The 26,264-nt window shown below is 38.4% G+C and overlaps 1 protein-coding gene across 2 annotated transcripts in view; it reads right to left on the reverse strand.

Annotated features, from left to right (window-relative positions):
• The window catches only part of NPAS3 (neuronal PAS domain protein 3), a 622,472-nt gene that overhangs the window by 21,114 nt on the left and 575,094 nt on the right, over positions 1-26,264 (reverse strand). For both annotated transcript variants that reach the window (XM_049825779.1, XM_049825780.1), the window contains 2 exons: positions 9,104-9,297; positions 2,390-2,496 (listed from right to left, as the gene is read on the reverse strand). In XM_049825779.1, coding sequence (XP_049681736.1) covers positions 2,390-2,496; positions 9,104-9,297 — 301 coding nt within the window. The remainder of the gene's footprint in view (positions 1-2,389; positions 2,497-9,103; positions 9,298-26,264) is intronic.

Consider the following 26,264-nt stretch of genomic DNA (forward strand, 5'->3'; position numbering starts at 1 on the left):
CACTCTTTAGATTGCATCTGGAATAAAATTTTAGGCTCCCAGCACAGGGCATATATTGATAAACTTCAGTGAGCTTAGCAGAGGTCTGTCAAGGCAGTCAGGGGCTGGAGTACTTGCCCTGTGAGTAAAGGCTCTGGGACCAGGCTTGTTCAGCCTGAAGAAAAGGTGGCTTCAGGGGGACCTAACAGCATACCTGTGATGAGGTTACTGCAAAGATGGAGCCATGAGGTGCACAACCAAACCAGGGAAATTCCAACTGGATAGAAGGAAAAAAAAAAATCACTGTGAGGATAATTAAGCCCTTATTAAGGATAATTGGAACAGGCCACTGAGAGAAGTTGTAGAAAGTCTGGCCTTGAAGGTTTTCAAGATCAACTAGTCAAAGTTCTACACAATTTGCTTTGAATCAGCGTTGATCCTGTTTTGAGCATGAGGTGGGACTAGATGATGTCCCAGAGTCCCTTCCAACCTGAATGATTCTGTGAACATCTTGTTCCTATAAGCAAAGAGAACAACTATACATAAAAGATGTAACCAGGCTCATCTACTGAAAAAAAGATTAGCCTAGCAAGAATAATTATGCTATAGCCACACAGCCAAGTTTGGAACCCCACTGTACTGGATGCTGTTAATGGGAGAAAGTCTTTGAGTTTATGAAGCTTGCAGTCCAATTAGCTAAACTGGACGTACAGTGAGAGCAGGAACACAGTAAGGTGAAGTGATTTTCTAGAAGTCATTCCTGTCTCCAGGGTCTCCTGAGTCCTAGTCCAGTGCTTATACACTGGACCACACTGCACTCACACTGTCTGCATAGGTCTCTAAGTTTTCAGAAGATGAATGTTTCATAAAGCATATTCTATTTCAGAGAGAAGTGGTCATTCAGAAGATTAAGGTCTTTTTCAAATGGGATGTTCATCTTTGCCAGGTGGTATGTTAAGTCTGAGTCATAAATATCTTTTATTTCCTCGGTCAGATGGTGCAGTGGAAGTGCAACTTGTCATTTTTGACTTCCAGTTTCAAGAGCACCAAGTAAGTTTCTGAATTTGTTCCTTCATTTCTGAGCAACTGACATATTCTCCTGGATATTAAATGCTCAAAATGTAAATGATGCAAAAGTACTTTGTTTATAATTTTGGATAGTTGATTTTATTTTTTTCCACAGAAATTTATCTAACCTGACCTTCTTATGCCAAATGCACTTTACCTTCTAGAAACTTCAGAGACTATTTGAAAGCTTTACAGAACTTGATACTGTTGTTGGCTGTCGTATATTATCATAGAAGCTGTCCCTGTTCTGCTTTCCAGTTGCAGTTATCCTCATACCTCCCCTTGCTGATCAAGCAAGGTACTTTCAGACTGAAGATTTATATTGCCTTCTATTGTAGTCATATGATTTTGTAAAAACTAGTTACACATGGCTGTATTTGGGTTGCTACCCTTTTATTAGGAAATGCTAGCAGGACATGGTGCAGGGGGAGCACAGTTGTTCAAATCTGGGACGCTGAATTTAAGAGGCAGTTTGCAGATGGTCTTTTACATTAAGAAAAACACACGTCAATCATAAACGCAGTCAGTCACTGAAACTTCCAAAGATTTATCTGGCTTCACTGCAGGCAGAGATAAATTAGAGATTATGGGCCTAAGTCTCTTTTCGCACCAGGGTAAATCAGGAGCACCATCACTGAAGTCAACAGATCTCAACAAGAAAAGAATTAGGCCCTATGGCTTTTACTAAGAGGAATACAAAGAGTTTAATTACAAGGAATCAAGCTGAACCTCCCTTCCCCCATACACAGGCATATGCATATGCTCTCTGGTAAGGTTTGTGTCTTGTAACATTTTTATACTTCTGTTTTCCTTATTCTGATCAGATACTACCTGTGTGCAATAACAGGGACTTAGATAGTGGGGGGGGCATTTAGATGTTAATGTACAGGGTGGTTAAAACACTGGTAGAGCTGTAGCTCAGTTCTGTATCGAGAAACCTGGTGAAATCCCAAATATGCTGCAGTTTTTGACCTCCACGTTATGACTCGGAAATAAAAAGTCAAAGAGAGGAGTTCATTTTCTGTGCTAGGGAGAGAGTTTCTCACCTAAGCCTCTTTGAAGGAGTAAAATAATGCATAGCATGTGTAAATGAACAGCTGCTGGAAACTCTGGTAATACAAATACAATTTTTTTATTTCCACATATGTGAACAATCTTATATGTCTATAAAAAGACTTGAAAATAAATAATACGAAAAGTTATATTTGAGCCACCCTCTATGAAACCCTATGACAAAAAAAAGCTGGTGCAAGATGAAGACCCCAGTTATGGAATATAAATAATAGTTCAGGAACAATCAAGTGTTGTACCAGAATATTTTCACAAAAATGGAAGCACTTACAGTCTAAGTGACTATGTCTGATGCCTTCCACATCTTCAGCATGAATGAAGTGGTAACATCTCTTTCCTACGATATCTACAGGGGTCAGATCCATGTAATCACTAATCCTAAAAGGAAAAACAAAAGAGCCGATAATTCAAGAAGGAAACGAATACAAGAACTGTCAAATGACTCAGAAAGTAAAATCTGCTAAAAAGTTTTTTCACCACTATAGTAATTTGAACGGAATAGCTGTACAAACAAGACATAGCCTTAAAGAAAAAAAAAAAAAAAAAGAAAGAAAATGTTTTTTAAAGAAACCTTGAAATCATTTTATCCATTTAAATAAGTGGAAAGTTAAGTTCTAGTGCATATTGTCCCTGTTAGCATAATACCAAGACAATATAATTCCATGAAATTGTAAAGCATTAGCAACAATCCAAAATCCTCATTAAAAGACCAAGATGATTCAAGGTTACATAATAAAGTAAAAACATGTTATGTTTATACCAAATGATTAGAGACACATTTCATTTCAACAGATTGGTCTTCTATTGGGTATATTCATGAAAAAGCTCTTCAACCATTTCTTGGCACCAAGTCCAAACTGATATTTCAAGGGATATAATTTAAATGCTGAGACATACAGATGCCTCAGGGTGTTATCTTTTTTAGTCTAATTCATTTGGGAGCTCAGCTTTCACTCTGGGCCCTTTCAACTGGGACTTTGTTGTTTATTGCACATAGAAACTTTAAAATCTATTCTGCAGACCTTTGTGTGTGTGTGTGTCTGTGTGTCTGTGTCTGCGTGCTTATATCTGTGTGCACATGTAAACTTCTGTCATGAAGTGTCAAGATGTCAATGTCTTTAAATGCAGTACTGAAAATAACAAAACAATTGGAAAATGCCTTGCTCACACAAGCATTTTAAACTATGTCTGTTTGCTAGAAATAGAATACTTTTTTAGGGCTTGAAATAGGCTGCAATGGTTGGGGTTAAGCCCACTTTGCAATTGTAAGATATAATTGCCATCCTTTTAAGGGAGTTGTAAGAAACACTAAACATCTTGATATAACCAGATAGCTCAAACAACCGGAGTGTGATCCTGAGGGAGGCCAGTGGGGAGGCTAAACCAGAAACCAAACTGCATAGGTCTGAGGGGTTCCCAGCAGGCAGAGGGGGTGAACACAGCCACTGAGGCACTGACTAGCAGAGCTGTGTTTGTCTGGGTGGCTGAGGCAGGAAGAATGCATAGACCAGAAAGACTGAAGGAGAATGGAAGCATTAGACCGCACCACAGGAGCACTCGTGGTTTCTCCCAATTGAAAAATATGAAACACGAAGAACGTCATAGGTAAAGCAGGTGGGCTCAAATTTGCCAGTAAAAATTGTCAAATTAAGTTTAGCACAAAACACAACAGCCTTCTCCCACTTTCATGACAGAGCATGTTGAAGGATGTGCACTTTCAAACAACTGCCTAGAAGTTATAGCACTTAACCAAATGAGGGATACCTGGCTAGGGATACCCAGCTGGGGATACCCGTCTAGTGCTTATCACAAACCACAGTTGAAAAGCACCTCTCCTACCTTCTCAGAGAGGAAACAATTCACCAAGATAAAGACAAGCCTGGAACTGTGGCAGTGGGACTTCCTATCCCTCCTGCTGAGTTCCTCCACCTTGGCTGCAGTCAATTATGGGTTAGGAAACAAAGGACTTGGGATCTCTGCCCAGTGATAAGGAACCTCACCATAAGGGAGGGAGTCTGAGATTTAAAGGTTTCTCTCCCCTGGACTGTATATTATCTTTTTATACTAGACTAAGTGTATAAACAGTCCATGGAGCAGGAACCAAAACTCTAGCCTCTCCCCCTCCCATGTCTACACTCTCCTCACTGGCACAATTTGCTGTCTCTTCTCTGGCCCAAGAACTGTGTGTCTTCTGTTAGGAGGTGGCTCTGCTTCAAGGTCAGGGAGAAGAAATCCCACCCTGCCCAGTTGAAAGGGGCAATCTTGAGGCAGGCCACGGCCCTGTGATGTACCCAGGCTGCGAGTGTTACAGTTCACAGGGCTAACATGGAAGATGATCATTCTGCTTCCCTCTCTGGTAAATCTGACTCAGCTGTATTTTGTTTCTCTGCAGCAGCGTGGTTCTGTAAAGTCTTCACAGATAAAAATGAACACAGTAAGGCAATTGTGGAAGCAGATTCACAATCCCTTAAGTTTAAGGTTGTGCCAGGGGAGGTTTAGATTGGATATTAGGTAAAGCTTCTTCACTGAAAGGGTTATCAAGCACTGGAACAGGTTGCCCATGGAAGTGGTTGAGCCACCATCCCTGGAGATATTTAAAAAATGCGTAGATGTGTCACTTAGGGACCTGGTTTAGTGGTGGACTTGGCAGGTTTAGGTTTACAGTTGGACTTGATGATCTTAAAGGTCTTTTCCAACCTAAATGATTCTATGATTCTATAATATAAAGAAAAAGCTGTTTCAAACAGACATATGAAGGACGTAGGATTTTTTTTAGTGAAAAAAAGTGGAAGAAGAAACAGAAAGAATATCCAGATGTAAGTGATGATCCCTGGCAAGCAATGACACCAAAACCAGAATCAAAAGAAATTACGTCAAATAGGACACTCATGCTTATATCAAAGGTACCAAAGATGGAAAATAAATAATTTGCATGAAGAAAAGCAAGAAATATTACAGTATATCTTAGAGCACTACTTAGGAGACAGATCGTGTGGCTCCCAAGTCCTTTGACAAAATAAAACAGGTTGATGGGTAGGAACTCAGTTCTGCTGAATACACAGACCTGATCCTGTAAAACATAAGCACAGACTTATGTTTCAGCAGATCAGTGGTTCCACTGGTTTACACGACTGTTAACAAGATTGAAATACAAAGGTAGGTATATGGTACAGTGCTTTGCTGAATTAGGACCAAATTGTGCACACATTTGTAGGCTTGAGGCTCTCTACACAAGGCTGCTTCTGTATATCTGAAGGAACTATTGGCAACCACTGTCATGGCCGACAGGCCAAAGTTCTTCCATTTGGAAGATGCCATATTCACTGGGTTATTTCCTTTCGGGCATATATTAGCAGATATGGCTATAGCACTCCACATTAAACTGGGCTATATGCTCTCTTCAGATGGTCTCCAATCACTAACAGTTGACACTGAAAATACAGACTGATGCTGTACTCTAGCAGCAGTCTTTTTATTTTTCTTTTAGTTATTTATCATTGTCTAAGATGATTTGTCCTCTGCAGATGCTTTTCTTACTCCACTGACTAATAAAGAAATTCTAGAGTATTTTAGACTAGATGGTGAAGTTTAGATGACATGAATCCCATATTTGGAAAACACACATGGATTAACATACCACATTTTAGGCCACAAAATTATACATCCCCATTTAACACTCTCAGAACAAAATATTAATTGCTAGAAATAGCCAGTGTACTAGCTAACAGATCTTGTCTCAAAGGGAAGCTAACTGTTGACTGGTTTGTGCACTGAGTCCAGGATTCTGATACAGATCTCTTCTTTCAGAGGGAAGTAACAAGATACACCCAAAGACTTGAGTAATGTCACTCCTGCTCCCTGCTGTTGCAAGCAGGCAACCACTTGGAAAACTAGGAGTACTATTGATCTCACCCCTGCTGATCCAATGGTCCACTGTGAGCATTCATTTCAGTTAAGTAGCATGGCTTCTGCTTCATACTCCCTGCAGCTGCCAGCAACTCCCCATTGCTCCATAAATAGTGCTTACAGCTTCCTCAGCATGGATCCATTTTCTCTGTTTTCATCAATGTTGTGCTTGCTTTACTGTGGCACCACAAAGAATTTCCCAGCTGCCCACAAGTGCCAGGAGTCAAGCCCATATATTCAGGATGGGATACATATCTCCTTTTCTGTAGTCCCAGAAGAGAGATCCCAACTTCCCTGACTTGGAGAATGGCCTTGGCAAATGCCCAGATAATTCATCTGACAGCTTCAATCAGCTGTTCAGTTAATTTCTTCCCTTCTTCTGTCCTTCCCATTCCTCCAGCTTTTACAGTCATATTCTGCTTTGTACCTGCTGTGAAATCCAAGTCCTGTCGATCTTACTCCACTTTCCATCAGTGGAAATCCCACTGCCTCAGTGAGCTAACATTCACCTCCCAGCCCCAGCAGAAGTGTTTCTACTATTTGAAACTCTTTTATAAACTATTTTAAACACTGGCACAGGGGCTTAAAATGGAACTATTGCAACATAAACTCAAGTACCATCGTATGCATTCTACCCTAGCATATGAGATAAAGTCCATCACAAACAAGGAAAAGTTTCTTTATAATGTTGCCTTTACCTTAATGAATGAAAAACATTAGTAAGATCAACACTTTCTTGCATAAGTCAGCTGGCTTACCATAGTTTACTATGTTATCAGCTCTTTCTATGTTATTACCAATCGGCGCTCCACGTCTGATGCATTTTACGTTTTTTTCAGTGATGCCTTTCTCAGGCATTTGAAAGTTTTATTGCTACATGAATGTAAAGGGAAGGTTTGAGAAAAGTGTTTAATTAAAAAAAAACATATACAATTTAGGGCTCATAAAAATGCCAAACTGATGGCAGAGGAAGTATAAATCTTTCTAACACGGCCCACAAATTCATATCATACTTGACCTGACGGAATAGTTCATTTTTCACATCCATTTGATTCCTGGCTTTTTTATTGAGGTTGCCAACGAAGGTAACAGTAAGTGCAGGTGATTTTGTTAAAAGGAAATCTGTTCATTAGGAACTGGACAGATACCAGCAACTCATTTCAAGGAGGCCATTGAAGAGCTCTGCAGTGGTAGCAGCTTTCCCTTATTACCTAGGTAGGTCACAGTCAAATCAAAGACTAAGGCAAAAGGTTTCTTCTAGATCATACTGCTAATCCCCAGAGCTCTTTCACCAGCTGCCAGATTATACAGAATCTAGATGCTCATTGGGTAAAGTCACAGGCAAAATCTCAGCCCAAACTTTAATACTGTTACCAGCTTTCTCTGTGACCTTGTGCAAGCCACTTTCCACGGGGCAGTTTTTCCAAGTGGAAAAATGAGAATAATATATTCTCCTTAGATAATGCTTTGGAAGTTTAGATGAAGTGTTCTCTCTAATAGCCAAGCAATATTATTTTCAATACTATTGTGGCAGTTCAGTAACATGACAGCAAAGATAACCTCATAACTGAAATCCAAGATTATTTTAAATTGTTTAAGGCCCTGATTCAACAAAACATTTAAGTATATCCCTTTTGATAAAAGTTTATACTCATGTACTATCCTGATCATAGGTATTCCATTATGATTAAGCAATTATGATTGCTCCTATCAGTGAGCTTCCACTCTTAACTTATAATATGCCACAGCTGCTGTCACATGAAAAGCTTGCATTAGTCATCTTGTTTGTTCCACTTTTTGGTGATAGGTCCCCTTGACAAAATTTCTTTTGGCTGCATTACCTTCTTTCTTCCTTTCCAACCTTCCCCCCATACCTCAGACTTCCACCAATGGACCCAAACTTCTTTGTTACTTATATCTTCCTTCTCAGATATCTTCACCCTGCTCTAAATACCTGTTCCCTAGAATTTGTTTTTATTTTTCAGGGCACTGAGGGCACCAATAAGCCTTAATGGTCTTGACCAGCCCCGTGGGCCTTCCCACACCTTGCCCACAGCCCAGGATCCCATTTCAACCCCTCAGGCTCCTCTCCCCCCACCCATGGCCCAGGACCCCCCGTTGCCCCCCGGGGCCCTCAGCCCCTGCCCCAGCAATACCACAGCAGGGCCAGCCTCCAGCTCCCCACAGCCCGGCCCTGCCCAGCCGTGGGGCCTGCTGAGCATGGCCCAGCCCACCACCCGGCCTGGCCTCGGCCCGTCCCCAGGCAGGTGCCCGATGCCCAGGGCTGAGGCTGTCCCGGTGCCCCCAGCTACCCTGCTCCTGGCTGGGGGCTGGGACAGGCCCTGACTGCCAGGCCTTGCCCCAACAGACCCTCATGGGGAGCCCTCCACGCTACTGGCACCCACCCCCCCAGGGAGTAGACAGCTGAATTTAAATCCTGTCTTCCACTTTCCTAGTCCACTTGTTGCTACCACATTGAATATAGCCCCCCTCAACCAGCTCCTCATCACCTGTTCCCATTTCACTGCTGTCTTTCTCAGTGTGCCCTTAACCAATTTTATTCTACGGTTTTCCCACCTCGTACTGCAACAGATCCCACCTCTCTAGCCTACTATCTAGGCCATCTGTGCTTCTGTTCCATTAAACACTAAGCACGATGTGCTGTAATCTGCAAATCAGTGCAAAAATGGAAAACTTTAAAACTTCAGACAGAAAGACTTGTGGAGGGGAGGATGGGGGAGCATAAGGATGGCCATACAGGTCAGACCAACGTCTGTCTAGTCCCAAATCTTGCCTCTGAGAGGGATGGTGGGAGATTGTAAAAAGCAGGGAAAGCTTAGAGGAATCTTGCCTGGTCTATCCTCCTCTATTCCAGCAAGATATCCTTAGTTTTTAATTTACCTTTATCCTCTAAAGATGTAATGAAAATGAAGGTGATGATGATGAGAGTGAATTCAATGCTCTCATACAACACCAGGATGGCATTGCAAGAGTCATAAATTTCAAAACTTTTTGCCAAGCCCATGGAACAAAGAATACACACAGCTAAAACAAAGGAAAAAGGAGCTAAAATCTGTACCTATTTTCACAGTAAATGATATTGAGGTCCATATTCACACGAGTGACAAACATGTGGCAGTCAATCCTGACTTCATTAATTGTAGGAGGTGGCAAAGCATGAGCAACGACAACAAGTCCCATGATTTGGCTGGGTACTGTCCGTCCGTGGGACAGTGACACTCTCAGACGTAACCGGCCTGTTATATGAATCACCTGGAAAATAAAAACAATAAAAGAAACCCCAGTGAATTCTGGATGCAACTGTGACATCAGTTTCTTTTAAAGGATAGCATTACTATTCCCTACTGACCACTTAACACAGCCAAAAATTGTACTAAGTAACTGCCAGTATTAGTGTTAAGCGTATTAATATTGGCTGTCAACATGTCCTATATGTCCTCATGGCAAAAAAGAAGACAAGAACATAACAGGCAAAAGCTTCACATTCATCAAATAAAAACCTCGGAACTCCTTGTGGTATTGATTTTTGTTGTGGTGGGTGTTACAGAAAGAAAGAAGAGAAAAACAAGCTAGAAATTCAACAAAAGAAAAGAGAGAGGGACATAAAACTGAAACAATGAAGGTAGAAATTAATAAAATATTAATTTTTTTAACATTTGGAAATTGTACATGAGACAAAGAGATCGGCAGTTTTAAAACTTTTCCAGAATGGATTTAATTGAATTGCTAGTCACCTACACCATGGAGAGACTGCTCACAGCCTTGAATTACTTCTTTGTGGTTGGCAATTTGAGAAGGAACAGCCGAGAAGTGATCAATGAGCTCAGCTGCAGGATGGTCTTCTTGCATTGACAGCAAGCTTTTTTTTTTTTTTTTTTTTTTTTAACATAGACACGTAATGCCTTTGCCTAGTACACTCTGTATGTATGGGGATCTCTGGGGGCAGATGGTTTCTTTCCCTATTCACAAGATAACACCAGAAGATGCCTGGGAGATGCGATTGCACCCCTGGAGAGTGAAATTCTAAGAATGCTGCCGGAAATGGAGTAAGTTGAAACTCTGGGAAAAGAACAATCCACTACTTCCAGTTTTACTCCTTCACGAGTTCTGTGGATAAAGAAAGGGTTGTTTTTTTTTTAATAAAAGAGTATAAATACAGCACTGATGACAGATATCAAACTGAAAATGGAAACCACAGTTCCTGTACTCATGGATAAAAGAGCTGTAAGAACTGGCCGTTGCGGGCTATACCAGATTTTCACCCTGAGTGTGTTACAACATCAACATGAAGAGAAAGCTTCCAGGGGATGGGGGCCCCTTTCACTGTGATCCCCGACTCACTACCCAGAGGTCAACAGAGATGTTGGTTGGTACCAGGTGCACTGGAGGAGGTGACAGAGATGGGATGTTGTTATAAGTCCACTGACACTCATCGCACAAAGACAGCAGCCAAACACTTTGCTTCTGATCTGAGATTGATTGTTAATAGAAAGTGAAAGAAGAAAATCTTTCATTAATAAGACTGCAAACCACAAAGTGCATCCAAATTCAAATCTAATTCATGCTAGCAGATCCGTGATCTAAGCCTTGAAGTTTGTTTCTTTTTTTTTTCTTTTTTTTTTTCTCTTTGCCTAATCATTAAAATACCTCCTTTCTCCATTATTTTACATTTCGACTCCAGCCAGTGTAGTGAATCTGAATGAGGAAAGTGATTAGCTGCTGTGTTTGTCCATTTCAGTTGCAGGTTTCTGACCACCCACATCTTTAGTAATTATTGCCTAAACTCACACTTAATGCACCTTCCAAGGGCAAACTATTCTATGAATATTTGAAAAAGTTCCTAAAGGCAAGGATGCAAACCCACCATTTCAAACACACTTTTTTCTTTCTTTTTTTTTTTTTTTCTCAAGACCTCATTAACTAATGAAGAAATAGCTAAAAGAAATAGGATTAACTTCACAAGAGGGGCAGTAATAGTATATTTTGCTCCTCCTAGCTAGGCTTGCATATACATCTGCTTTTTATCATTATCTGTCTCTTTTTATCATGCAGTTTCAGCTTACTGCAAAAAATCAAATCTGTAAATGCTTGGAAAAATGCTGATGGATAACTAGTAATAATGTGAAAAATCATCTCATACTGAACGTGCTATGCAAAAGTATTGTTGTTCTGTTGTTTTTTCATAAGAGTCCTTATGCTAATATGTTTGAAGTTGGCACTATCACTTGAGGGAATTTTTAAGATATATCATACTTAAAATCCGTTTATCTCTTCCTTGTATTTTTTGAAACCACCATGTCATTTGCAGCTAAATAACAACATGATTTGTTTTTGAACAACTCTCTATTCAGTCAGTACCTCACTTTTTTTTCTGATTTCTCATCTGAAATACACCCCAGATATAGTATTGCACCAACAGTTCCAAACCTGCTAGACCCACCCTATATTAACACTGAACACTGTTGAATTTTAAGGGAGTTTGCTTCCAGATTCAAATTATTTAGCTTGTTCCTAGGTCTATCATGATGGATCAAAACATGTTCTAAATCCCCATCTGAATTAAAATTTTAGGGGTCAGCCCTCAATTGCATTCTGATTCTGTACACTGGGACATGTACAGCAGACTGCCCATCAGTTCCAGAGCCTGTGTGCCTCTAAAGAAACTGTATTTCCATGCCTGAAATCCCTTTCTATGACAACATTAGTCAAACGCACCAAGTGGGAAATCTAATTGGTAGTAAAAAACAATTCTAGCTGTCATGACCTTGTCTACACTGTGAGTATTGCCACTTTTAACACTGGTTCATTTGAACTGGGATTAGGGGTGATAGGAATTATAGGGTCAATTATCTCCAGTAGCTAAAATTAATCTCTTTATAATTCAATCCCACAGCACTAGTCTATCATACCCTAAAGCAGTATTATGACTTTAATGAAGCTAAATTGCAAGAATAAACTGTTTTATGAAGGACAATACTTGGATCCAGATGTAAATATTTAACAAAAATTTCCTAGGAATATTCTGAAAATCAAAAGTAAATGCAGCTCTTCTGTGCAGTTTTCTTTATAAATGCTTTCTTCTGAAAAGTATGCAACAGTCCAAATCCATCTTTAAACTATAATTGCCTTCTTTCTTTCTAATACTGCTATATGAATAGACTGGCACATTTAGATGTCACAGCAAGAGAAGACAGTAATACTATTTTCTATCCATCATAAAAAGGTGGGTGAATGCTGTACACCTGATCACAGGCATCATCAGAAGCTTTGTATGTCAAGAGCTGTACAGATTTCCCCAGCATTTCTCCATCTGCCGCCTAAATGCAATTAGTAGCAAGACTGCTTTTTTACTCTAATGGGAGCTGGACTGGGTTAACAGTTCAGAGACTTTTTTGCTTACAAACTGTTTATTGGCAGGTGTTGTAACCTGCATGTTGTTTTCATCCTATAGAAGCAGAGGGAAATCTTATGGTCAAAATAAACCTTGTGATCTGATCTAGACCAGGATTTGACATAGGTCATTCTGACCTCTGTTCTTGCTTGTAGCATAACCTAGTTGTATAACAGTTATACTTGGATAGACAGGTGGATGAACCAAAAAGGATTTTGTAAGAATAAATTTTTTAACACTGTGAAATGAAAATAACATATGCATGCTGAAGCAAAACAAATATTATGAAAATCTTCTGTACAGTTTAATTGCTTTGTTAAAAAAATTCTAAATCAACTTTGCCTTACACTCCAATATTGGAAAAAAAATAATCATTATTTGGCTTTTATTTTTAGCTGATTAGAAAAGGGATTTTCAAAATATTGTAACTACATGTAAACACAGTTTGTGAGGGTGGGAGTGTTAACAAGCCACATTGCTTGGACAAATATATATTTCTTTTCTCTGCCATATGCTCTCTTTAGTCAGCAATAAGCGATAAGCCCTTAGATGTGGTCTACTAATGTCTACTCATTATAAACAAGCACATCACAAAGACCTTGATAAAACCTTTCCTCTGTCAATACTTAAGGAAAGGAAAGCCAAGCAATTGAAAAACACATCTGGAACCTGCTCATCATCCTTTAAAGCTAAATCTCACCTCTGGAGATGTAAATACTTTCTTTGTCAAAAGACATCTTTAAATATTACATCTGTTTTTTCACATACATGTGATGTCAGAGTAAGGACATGCATTACCAGAGGCTATAAAAACCTGCAAGCATGAAAAATCTGTGAATTTCACCTTTCAGATGTCTCTGTGTTCTTCAAAACTTAAACTTCCATTAGAAAGAAATTTCTAAACTATTTCTTTTGTTCTCTGTGTAAATCACTATGCCAATTTATTATGGGACTGAAACCACAGCACTGGCAGAAGTGCTCCCTCCACATCATTTCTCTCCATGAGGTATTAAATTTGAAGCCTTAAAATTATTTCTTAGACCCAAATTTTGCGAAGACAGTCACATAGGAAAACATCCTAATTTAGTTTGTGCACCTAGATATTTATTTAGCTGTCTTATGAACAACTCACACATACATTTATCCCCCTTTGCAGAAACAACTGTGATTACACGGATATATATATTTGTTTTGGTCTCTCAAAGATGTTATTTTATATTTCGAAAACCAAGACCTAGATATTTAAAACACAATTAATTTGAACTGCTAGGATTGGCTGAAGAAATATCTTACAAATTATAGCCATGTTCTTACATTTTTCTTCCAAAGAGTTGTGTGCTTCTTTACTCACAGATACCTGGACATGCAACTCAAAACCTGCCTGTGACACTAGCTAGAGTCCACTGTCACTTCTGAGTTCACGCAATGATATCTCAAAGGTTCTCTTTTTCTGACATCAAAATATATCCGTGCCTATGAACCTAAACTTCCATATAGGTTTCTTTATCTACCACAGTTTTCTTCTTTCCTCCCTGTACCCCACTGTAGTCACTACAACATTTCTATTTGCTTATGTTTTCTCATGGTCAGAAGCCATTTATTTCTGGGGTTCCACAGCCCCATCCACACTGAGACCAAAGCCTGCTCTCCCAGTTTTCAGGAAAGCTTTCTGAAAATAGATCACTTGCCTGTACTTATCATTCAGCAGCAGTTGGGATCAGAGAGGTCCAGCACAGCCTTGTGTTTGCAGTTCCAGTAATACTTGTATATCCCATTCTCAGACTTACTGCATTTTTAGAAACACTTCAGTATTCCTAACAGGAGGCCCCATGGAGCATGACACTTTCATGTTGAAAAGGAGTGAGATGCTACAGCTGTAAAATGTTGGATCATCCCACATGTGCACCAAGTTTGATGTGTCCCACATGCATCCAACTCGCTGTACACACAGACATCATTTCTCCATCATGTGTACAGTTAGCTTAACACACAGAGAACACATTGGACTTGCAGCATGAGCCATGTAAAGTAGTTTGCACATGCCCAGCGGCCACGCTTGGGGATTCCTGCATGTCTGGAAACCTGATCAATCACCCCTCAGACAGTGAAATTATGAAAGGTAAAGTTTGTAGATATATGCTCCTGTTGTAGCAATGTCAGATTTACTATCTCTTTTCATTTATAAAATAACCATCAAACCATCCTTTCCCTTGTTAACATCACCCATAATTGTTCTCAACTCTTATTTGATTCAGAAGTTTGCTGCTTCAGCTTTAGCCCTGAAAAAGTGCTTGTATGCTGAAAAACCTGTTTCTTTGTGTTTCTTCTGATTATAGTAGTCCATCTAATAAAAGATATTGCTTCTACACACAAACCTTGTCCTATTATATCAAGCCTGCACCAGAACAAAGAAAACTAGTAGTTAGCGCAGCTGTTAGTGGGTCATTCTGAACCATGGTGGATAGAAAAAAAAGAGACTAGGCAGTAACCTATGACTCCTGAGAAACAGCTTTGTAAGTAAAATGCAGTCAGTCTTAATTCAGTTATGTTCTGAATGCTACCTGAACCACTGTTAAGAGTTGTGGTCTTGAGCACCCATTCAAAAAACACAAGTCTGATTTCAAGGAGGGCAAACATTATTCCTAACACATATGTAGTTTCAAGGTCAATAGCCTCTTTTCCATCTACAAGTACATTTCAAATCCCCTCAAATACACCTGCAAAAGGCAGTCTGAAAATGGAAATGGTATTTACATTTAAACAGCATATTTGGTCTCTGGACGTATTTTATTGTTAAAAAGTCAATACTAGTTGTTGGAGACACTCTAGGCTTTTCCCATCTTTCCTCTGGTATCACTCTCTCCAAATAATAAGATTCAAAAGCTATTTTGCTGCTTAAAACAGTCAGAGGAAGAATTTAGGCTAATCCCAAGGGGTTTTAAAAAAGTATCCTTATGAGACCTCAAACTCATTGGGTGCTTAAAGACAAGCATCACATGAGAAATACTCTGGCTTGGCAGGCTCAGTTCGTAGCTCTTGCTCAATCCCTAAAATGACCTGAACAGACTATTATTTATTGCATATGAGGAATGTTGAGACCATCAGCAAGCACAATAGCCACAGTCACTTTCATTCAAGTACACCACAGGGAACAGCTGCTCTTCTGCGTAAAAGTTAGTGTTTTGAGCACTCGTGCAAAAAGCCGCTCGTTCCTCAACCTCAGGTTGCATAACCTCTTATCTCCCACTTGCCTCTCTCTAGATAATAAACTAAAGGGAAGGGAATGGGGACAGCTTTCTAACTCTCCAAAAGAGTGAAGACAAAACAAGAACCTGACATTGCCCATGTTATGTCTATCATATGAAGCTCCCTGATCTGGATGTGGCTAGGTTAGGGTTATCTAAAGAATAAACTACAACATCTCCATGGGAGTAATGGAAGACTGTTGTACGATAAACAATTCCCAAAGCAGCCATTTTTTAAAAAAAAAAGGCAGCATTTTCAAGAGTGTACAATAGGTTGGTTTTCAAGAGTTGTAAAATCTTCATAGCCTGGGAAATGAACAGCAGACCAGAGGTTGCTCAAGAATAATTAATAAAAATTAATGTTGCTATCAACATTTTTAGACCCTCAATTTATGGCTGATTTTTATTCTGTTACATAACAGAATTTCCATTTTTATTATTTGGGGTAATAGATTAGCAGTTATTGTTTACTATGGCAGGGCACAGTGTCCTGCACCGTATACGGACACATATATATCTTTACCACCATGATGGCTCCCATGTCAGAATTCTGAGGTCCGGCCTTGCATTGGCATTCATTGCAGTAGTAAAAGTTGCATGATCAAGACCCTCCATTCAAAAGCATATTTGTACTGTAAAATATCTTCCTGTGTTGTGATTTTTTATTAATTGCAATGGATTAGCAAGCTGGTTTTCTCTAAATAAAAGCTGTTGTAGAGCTGACACTCCTGAAATCACTCTCATAATATAAGCTCAAGAAATATTGTGCTGAGTCATTGCACATTATAATTTTTCATTTATTTTGCTTTATACAACGGCAGAGGTTTCCATTTTCAGAATCAGTCCCTGCAATAAGAGCTCCAAACATTCTACTATTAAGTAGTATCCTTTAAATATATGCAGTGTTAGTAATTCAACATGCCAGGTTTTATTTTAATACCTTTGAACCCTTTTCCTTTTTAAGATGTCTTATTAACAATTCAATCTATCAACACTGCATTATTTTTTCATAATCCCAAACTTACAAGCATTTGAAGAAGATCAACATTAAAAAAATGGAAAAAGAAGAAACTAAATGAAATCACCACACTGCAACCTGAAAAAGTAGCCATAAAAATTGGTTTTATAACAGAATACTTTTTGAAGTAATTGGCACAAAGACTGTTCTAGTGCAGATTGCTGCAAGAGCGCTCTTGGCAAGAACATCATAAGCACTAGCAAAACTTTAATATGCTCAAACAGCCAAATACAAACTGACACCAGGAACCCATGTGTGGCAACAAACAGGAAAAAATAAAGTATCTCAATTTAATACAAACCTACATACAAAAGGATCAATTTTTACAATTCGTGGTTTAGCATACAATGCAGCTGTCCTCAGAGTGAATACAGAGTAGCTATACATAAGAAATTAGAATTATCAATTCGGGGGAATTTCTCAAGAGTCCTTTTGATATGTAATACAGCAAATATAATGACTAAGAAACCAGACATCAATGCATTAAATGAGATCAGGTTGAGATCTATTTAGAAAAGACAGGTTTAAGCTGGAAAAAGAATCTCTTTGATATGACCTCCAGAGCAGACCATTTGCAGAAGGATTCAAGATGAGCAGATTTACCATTGCATATCTGCTTGCTTCACAGCTGCTTTTAAATATAAACTCTTAAATATCTAATATTGAGTTATTGCAGAATTAAGTCTATATAGTAAAAAAGATTAAGAACCTGGGATTTTCTTATACTTCTAGCAAATGTAATAATGGATTTTGTATGTTGAATTTTGAGGAATAAATGAAACATAGTTAATTTAAAATCTAGCTAACATAACTAACTTAGTTCTAAAAGATCTATTATAGAATTTGGCTACTGCTGGTCTAAGCTAGGAATCTGGAATGCCTCAGAATTTTTGGTAGTCTGCATCCCTGATTTAAGGCCAATACTTTTTTAACCCTGAAACTCAAAAGATAGCTCCACTTTAACAGATTTTCCACTGCAAATCCCTTGGTGTTCAAATGTGTTGCATTTTTTTTTCCTCACGGAATGTTTGAAGTCCCCTTTAAAAATAATGCCTTGAGGTTATTTTTTCCTTAATACTATTTAAAGAAAGTTGAAAGCATTTAGCTATTGAAGTGTGCAGGGTTCTAATAAAGGAATTGTCATCCCTGCCCATGAGCAAACTCTCTCGGAGCTCAATATTCCAGAATTCTCGTGCTCCTGTCAGCAGTAAAAATTAAACCTCAAAAAGGACTTTTGTTGCATCAGTTCCAATGAGAGAATTGGGGGGTAGTGGAAACTGGCTACATCATTCTGCAACAGAAAGTCCGGAAAGGTTTTCTAAAAAAAGTTAGCCTGAATCCTGTATTTCAGGGCAACCAAATCTTGTTGCACTAAAGACAACCAATCATAAGCAATCTTCAGATGTAGCGTCTTTATTTCTCTCTTTGGAGAGAGAAATAAAGTTTTAATTATTTTTTCTTTTTTTTTTCTACTGTTTTATTTGATATAGTTCTTAGCAGTCCAACAATTACCTTAGGTGATTCTCTGCACAGTGAGCAAGGACTAGATAAAACAAAATATCTGATATTAATGCGTTTCCCCCACACACAGAGAAAAAAATGTAGAAAATGCTGTTGTCTGTAAAGACAGAAATGGCTTCCCCAACCTGGCCTTGATTAAGACAGTAATGTTTATGTTCTACTCAAGCTCTTCACCTGGGGTTGCAACCCCAGAATTCATTCTGAAGTTAGTCAAGAAAAGTCATAGAGGAAGTCATAAGGAAGAGTGACTTCCTGATTTTGTGGCTAAATGGGTGGAAAGATCTGAGTTTTTCTCATACTAGAGCAGGGACTCACCATGAAAAAGGCTGAGAACTATCTGAATGTCATTAATACCAAGGTTCCTCTGCTTGTGCTAATGGTGTCTGGTACAGGCTCTTACACAGAGAAGCAAGCATTTTGTGTATTTTAATACTTGCATGGTTTCCCCTAGTATGGCCTCATTTCCACTGGCTGTGTACAAACACACAAGTTCTACTGAGAGATGTTGGACAACAGAATGTGTGAGCTTTACTGCAGAATGCCACAACTGTGACAGAAGCAAAGGTGGAGATGGGTGAAAAAGATTAATTTCCATAATTATTAACATGCTTTCACCTTCTTCCCATCAATGTCACTTATATGAATCTAAGCTACAAATTTTCAGTTTACAAGGGGAAAACATACAGCAAAGTATATGAGCTGACTTTATGAAAAATACAACTGCGAATTTCAGAAAAGCTGCTGCAGGTGGCTAGTAATGCCTCCACATCCAGATGGCGAAAAGGAATGATCATAGGATGGGAGGCAAGAGTCTTCTGGCATGTCTGCCAACATCTAGTCTCAGTAGTTCTCTGACTGTTCTCAGCATTATATTTGAACAATTTTAAACAGTCTCACATGGTCCTGATACAGAAAGTAGCTGGCACTCAAACTGCAAGCCCCAAGCCCTAAAGTGGCTTTACAGAGACTCTGGCTGTAGCAGAAGGCTAGGGTGCACCATGACAGCCCTTCCAGAGAAGCAGCTGTGTGTCCTTAACAGCAGCTGTAGCAGGTCAAACCAAAGGCCTGCCTAGATCAGCATCCTCAACATGTCACTCAGGCTGGCTAAGGGAAAGTATCAGACTAGGCGAGCATCTAATGGCATTTCTCTGGTGTATTCTCCCAGCACTTCCTGAGGCACAGGCATGTTCTTTGGTAAGCTTTTGGCGTTCATAGTGCCCTGTGGCAATGAGTTTCACTGTTGAAATCTGGAACTGGTAAATGCCTCCTTTTGCTTGTTCTGAATTTGTCATTTACTACTTTAATTTTGTTCCTCACGCTACATATTGAGAGATTGCAGAAAATTATACCCCATTCACCTTCTCCATACACTGATGTTTTCTATCATGTGCCTCCATAGTTATCTTTCTTCAAAGCTGAATCTCCTAGGTATTATTTTAGCTGTTCCACAACATTGATCAGTGTTGTCACTTTTTTGCTGTTCTACGCTCTTCAGTTTGAGATGAGGTGGGATAACAAGTGCACAAGTATTCAAGATATAGGAAAAACATTGATTTAGACAATGATATAATGACATTTTCTGTTTGATTTTTAATTTCTTTCCTAATAATTTCTTAGCACTCTGTTTGCTTTCTGACCACTACTGAGCACTAAGCTGTTCTTTTCATAAACCTCCCATCACAACTCCAAGGTACCTCCTCTGAGCAGTAACAGCTGGTTCAGAGCTCTTTGTTGTATATATACAGCCAGGATTGTATTTTGTGTATTACTTTACATTTACCTGAACTGAATTTTATCTGCTATTTTATTGCCCCTTCTCGCAGAATCATGAAGTTCTTGTGCTACTGTTCATGTTAGACTTACATTTTTACAATCCAATAAGCACTGCAACTTTCCTGTTCACCTTGGTTTCCATTTAATTTATGAATGTGTTGAGAACAAAAGCCCCAGGAACAGCAATCTCTGTGAAAAAGCAGCACTGACTGCTTAAACTGAGAAAACTGACCATTCCTGGGTTTTAGTTTTTAAAGCATTTACTAATCCATGAGAGGATCCTCCCCCTCCACTGGGAGCTTAATTTCTTTCAGACTTTTGGTCAGGGATGGTGCTGGTTCCCATGCTGGAAATGCAGCTACTCTGTATCAAATGGAAATCCCCTGTAGACACACTTGCCTGAGAAAGCTTTGCAAAAGTCTTTGACTTTTCCTTGACATATTGTATTTACTCAGATGTCTACCAATTCTATTTTTATTTTAGTTTCAGTAGAAGTGTTCTAGGTTATGAACTCCCTTGTGCTAAGACACAAGGAAGGTGGTGCCTACTGTTTACACTAAGCGCTGTAAATTAAGGTATACGAGAGGAACATATCTACTAGGAGACGTCCTTCCTGAAACAAATCTCTGTATGACTTTCTGCAAAAAATGAGTATACAGACATATTCTGCACAATTCTGTGAAATGCAATGAAATAATACTGATAAATTAATGGAGACCTACAGACTGTGTATTCAGTGGCAGTGACACCAATAGGTCATAAATGTTTGGATCTCAGGCTCAAGCTCCTTTCCATAGACATGTGACCTGTAAGCCTCTAGCAACATCCTAAGCCTCTCCTGAAACTTTTGAACAATGTGAAAATATATACTTTCAATCAAATCGAATCAAATTTTCCCATAAAATATTCAGTGATGTGATCTGTTTCATGTCAAATCACCCTAATTTTGCAGAAGACTGGTGACCCAAAATCAAGTTAATTTTGTGGAGAGGAGGGTTTTTGTGGGTATTTCAAGAAACTGTCCTGTCATTACTAGCTGAAGTCACCCAAACAAGGTATGTGATTTCTCTTTGAAGAAAAAACTTTTATTCCACTTGGAGATGAATGGTCTTTTCAAAGCTCTGACCTTCTCCTTGACAGCTACAAATGGACTACTATTTATGATTTGTTTCTATAATCCACTTAATGTAGCAAGCTAGATTATAGATAGCAATTTATTCGTAAAAATCATAATAAACCAGCATTGTTTTAAATGCCAGATGTGGATAAATGGGGAGCAAGAACTGATGAGACAAGATTCGTGTTCTTGAATCTACACTGAAGAATTATGGCAGGTTCTTGCTTTATCTGCATTGGAATCAATTTAGTTACTTTTAATTCACTGATTTTCTGTTGTTTGCTTAACATTTATTAATTGATTGTCATACTCATGCAATTAATTCAAAAGTTGGCAAGTTTAACATGCAGAGATTAATTTTCTTTTACTAACCCACCACCTAGAATATGTTTTTTTTTTTGAAAAACAGGTTACCAAGAAATTACCTCCACATCAATCATATTTATGAATGAGATACAGCAGGGGTGTTGTATGCCATCTGTCAATCCACACTGAACCTTTCCTTATATTTGACTAAGTTTTTCTCTGTAATTTAATAAAATTACAAGAAAAAATTAGGACAGCTCTGTCTCTCACTCACTGCAGTCCTAACCAAAAGTCAGGTTGAACACCTAGGACTTATCCTCTGCAAGGCTGGGAGTCTCTCATTGAAGAGTATGATGTATCTCAGGTCGAACTGAAATAAATGGTACGCCTGCCCCATCTTCCAGGATCTGCACCTTCACAACAGCCTTCAGGTTGCTCAGCTGTCAACTGTTTCTCATCTGGAATGAAAGCCATTCATTTGCCCTTCATGTCACACTCATTTATGACGGCTGAAATGTTTATTCAGAAGAGGAGTAGAGATAATGAGCAAGGTTTCTTTGCTCTTGGTTACCAGGGCCTATTCACAAGACTTCAGACTCGCTCACTGTGCTCCTCATTGCAACACAAAACAGCAGAGAGTGAGAGAAAAAATACTGTTCCCAACTCTCATTATTTTATTATAACTTTCACCATATTTGGTGTTTAACTGAAAGCCTCATTTTCTGTGTCTTTTCTCCTCTGTGTGTCACTCAGGCTTCTGCTGTAAACTGGTCGAATCGATAAAATAGACTTTTTTATAGAGAGAGGCAAGGAATATGCCTTAGACAATGACTCTCTTTGTGGCCTATACAAGGCTAGAATGGACCCAAGCATTTTGATCTCAAAATAAGGATTTAATATCTCTCACACACAGTACAGATGTTCAGATAAATCTGCAGATTTAGGTACAAGAAGACACACAGAATGAATTCAGCACTCAATGCAGACTGTAAGATACATGAGTATGCAAAAGCTGTGATGCATGGAAGTGCTGTACGGCTTGCAGGAACCCAACCTAGACTTTTATGTATTTTTGCACAGAAACCAAAACATGGCCTTGTTTCTCTCTCCTGTAATGTTGGGAAAACTATATAGAAGAAAACTTTAGTCTTTTCAGCATTTGAGTTAAAATCGGAAGTTAGCTCTTTATGTAACAATTAAGGGTAGAACATACATGTACATTCATATATGCTTTAATCATGTGACAAGCCCACTGACTTAGTGGGACTAGATCCATGGTCTATTTGCAAAATAAGAGTCTAAATGATCTTGGCATCCACTAATAAGATTGTGAGAAATGTAGATAATATTTAACAAATCAAGATCAGTGGGTTCCTATAGAATGTAATAGAAATCTATAAAACAAATGTGAAAAGCCTTAGAACAGTATCTTTTTGATGGGTTTTAAAACCATCTCATGGTAATCTTTAGCAAGCACATAAATTCTCTGTTAAAATCTATGAGATCGTTAAAGATACCTGGAAAAAAGATATCACATCATTCTTATTAACCTGGTAGAACTTTTCAGTAAAGAAAGGGAAATAGGCTAGGAACCTATGTAAATCTTGGAGTCTTTTATATATTTTGACCTGGCGAGTCATTAGCAGCCCACTGCACATTGATCTACACCCCTGTGAAACCCAGTGGTGCCTTCTATTGCTTAGACCATGTAAAACAGCTCAGGATTTAGCTCGTTATCCTGTTTAAGTCACTTTATTGTAATTTCTCTTGTTTTGTCATCCACTTATGCTGAGCACCTTCCTTAAATCTCAGGTGATATCCACAGGACACTTTGTACAAACATGTGCTTTGAATAATTGACTGTCTAGTTTAGCTGCTAAATTTAAAGCAAGCCAGGGCTATGGCACTGTATATTTTGTTGGTGGATATATTTTCTGGCTTTGTGGGGTATTGGCTGCACGATCTGATAAAAACTGAGGCTAAATGAACTCTACAATTTGTATTCCTACAGCCACAAGTTTATTGGCTTGTTTTTTCTTTTTTCTTTTTTCTTTTTTTTTTTTTCCTTGGCTCTGTCTGTAAGGTTCATTACTTACAGTTACTGCAGAATCAATTTGAAATGGCCAAAATCAGTGATGGAATTTATAGCACAATAAACATACTGCCATACAAGTGCTGTTACACATGAAAGGGTCTCGGAATATACTTTTCAGCAATCCTTCTATATAGCAGAGTGTTCTGTTTTTATCAATTTAACGGAATCATCACAGGCATATTCTGAGAGGTGTAATCCTGACAGCTACACAGCAGATTTTCTCTGAGGCAGATATTTTTACAGGAAAACAATATTATTGATAAAATCTTAGCATATCAGAACACAGAAAAGAAACGGAACATATTTTTTTCATTCTCCACATCAGGCATTTGCAGTTCCATTCCTGCCCTCCGCCCCCCCAAACCAGAAAGAGTTTATGAAGAAAGCATTCTTACACTCCTTGAGATATATATTAATTAGTTATCATTTTAGCAACGCTGAAATCTAGAGTAAGAGCACATGGTGGGTGTGTGGAAAATGTGGAGGGCACTTGAAGCTAAAACATGAAGTATAGCATCAGTAGTTGCCTGTTTATAAAGTTTATAAAGATTTACATTTCTACTTAGTCTATTTTTCTTTCCAAGTGTCTCTATTATAGACATCTCATATTTTACACCATTTTGAAGCACAGAAAGTTTTAACTTTAGCATGATGCATTGTGAAAAAAATACAGAAAAGACAGATGGCAGGCTGTCCTCCCCAAAACTCGATTTCATAATATGCATGTGATTGCTAATAGGCAGGCACTAAAAAACAATTTTCCTTGACGGAGAAGAGCTGATAAATTGTCAACATAAACTTCATCTGTGGTTGCTTCAGTGATCTAAAGCTCTTCTGTGAGTTTTGTACCATCAAAGTATGCATCTTACAACCATATCAAAATTTATGAATGCATATGACTATAAAGTGACTGAAAACAACCCATAATGCATGTTTGTGTATTGTGAATCAGCTCCTTGCTTCCTCAGGAAGAACTGTGTCCAGTGCCCTGTTCCTAACCTTGGGCATGTGACTGTGGGAGAGCCAGACCCTGTTCAGCGATGCCCTGTGAGCTAATTAAAACAGACCTCTGCATCTAGGTATCTCTTAAACACAGTGCTAGGTCTAGTGGTGGACTGACCTAACCAACATAGTCTTTGTAACAATACAACAATGTGAAGGATCACAAGAACTGAAAGCAGTTGATTAGTTAGGAAAAAAATATACATTTCTGAGCACTTGAGCAAAGAGAAATGAATAAAAAGACTAATAAGGTAATGATTTTCAAGAAGAGAAATGTTCATCTAATATTTCAGAGAAAAAACATGCCTGGACCTTCCAATATATGTCAAAAGTGAAAGGGCTCATTGAGTTCACATGAAATAAAATTAAGCACTCCATTCAGGCATGCACAAATTCTTGGGGAAAATGCCCAAACTATTTGTACATAGAATGAGACACATTTACATTGAAAGTGCAGAGTTCATTTCAGATTTAAACATCTCACTGTAACTGCTAACTACTAATTTTGATTTTTTAAAGGCTTATAACTATTAAATATTTGCACGCCTGTACAAATTCAGATCTTATTTCTGACAATAACTGAGAAGCAGTAACTCAACAGCAGATGAGCTGTGACTGCTCTGTTATAAACATATTTGCCTGGAACAAAAGAATGTGATGATTCCACCACATATTTAATTGCAAAATTTTCATAAAGTTTGATTGTGAAAAGACTATGAAACATTTTGATCCGGCTTTTTTTGTTGCTCTAATTGTTTCCAGTCTATATTACTCTTCATATGTCCCCTAAATAAAAAACAAAACAAAACAAAACCCCAGCAGTACACCAAGAATAGATCTCAAATTTAGGAAATATTGCCAAACTAGGCAGATACGCTCTTTTCCAAGTATATTTGGATAGAGTCACTGATGTGCTATATTGTTTGGTTTAGGATGGAAAATTATACAAAGACTAGAATTATAATTGAATAAGTCTTGTACAAAGGAAAGGGGTATGGGAGCTTCTAATGTGCTATCACAAACAAAAGTGGAAAATATATTGTTTACAATTGATGAAACAGACCTTGGCTATGTCCTTTTAATGGCAAGCAATTCACACAGCAATGTGCACAAGAAGTTCAGAAAGAATAAAATACCTATCCATAAAAAGTGAAATAAAACTTGTAACCCTCTTCAGGGTAACCTCTTCAGAGCTCAGACCTCTTTATGCAATCCGTATGGATTCCCAGTAAAGGCTCCTATATGAAGTTTGTAAGAAAATTACCACTTCTTGTAATACACTTACTGTTTTCATTTTTTGGGGGGGTCTTTTGTAGGAATTTTAAGTAATGGAGAAAATTAAGATAATTGTGCTTTCCCAAGCTTTTTCTCAGATACTGATGATTTTCCTTTAAGCAAGCACAAAATTCTTGGTTCTAAGGAGGGACAGCCAAAAAATATAGCAGTAACAATTAAAATTTCTTATTTCATACTGGTTATAGATGCATTAAGGTGTATAAGCTCCAGGGTCAGTATAAGCCTTGCTCAGCTTTCTTTAAAAGCATTGGGAGTAATAAAGACTTCCATTTTATCTTCAGTGAAATAATACTGCTGAAATATCACCTCATTTTTGATGTCAGCAGTGATTTCTTTTTACCTCCATGATGTCAAATGGGAATTATTATTATTAGAAAGACGGCTTCCTAATGATGCTGTAAAAAGGAGAAACTGAAACTATTCCCACCAAACATCTATATTCTGCCTTCTCCATA

This window comes from Accipiter gentilis, chromosome 22 (assembly GCF_929443795.1).
Source record: "Accipiter gentilis chromosome 22, bAccGen1.1, whole genome shotgun sequence".
Taxonomy (NCBI): Eukaryota; Metazoa; Chordata; class Aves; order Accipitriformes; family Accipitridae; genus Astur; species Astur gentilis.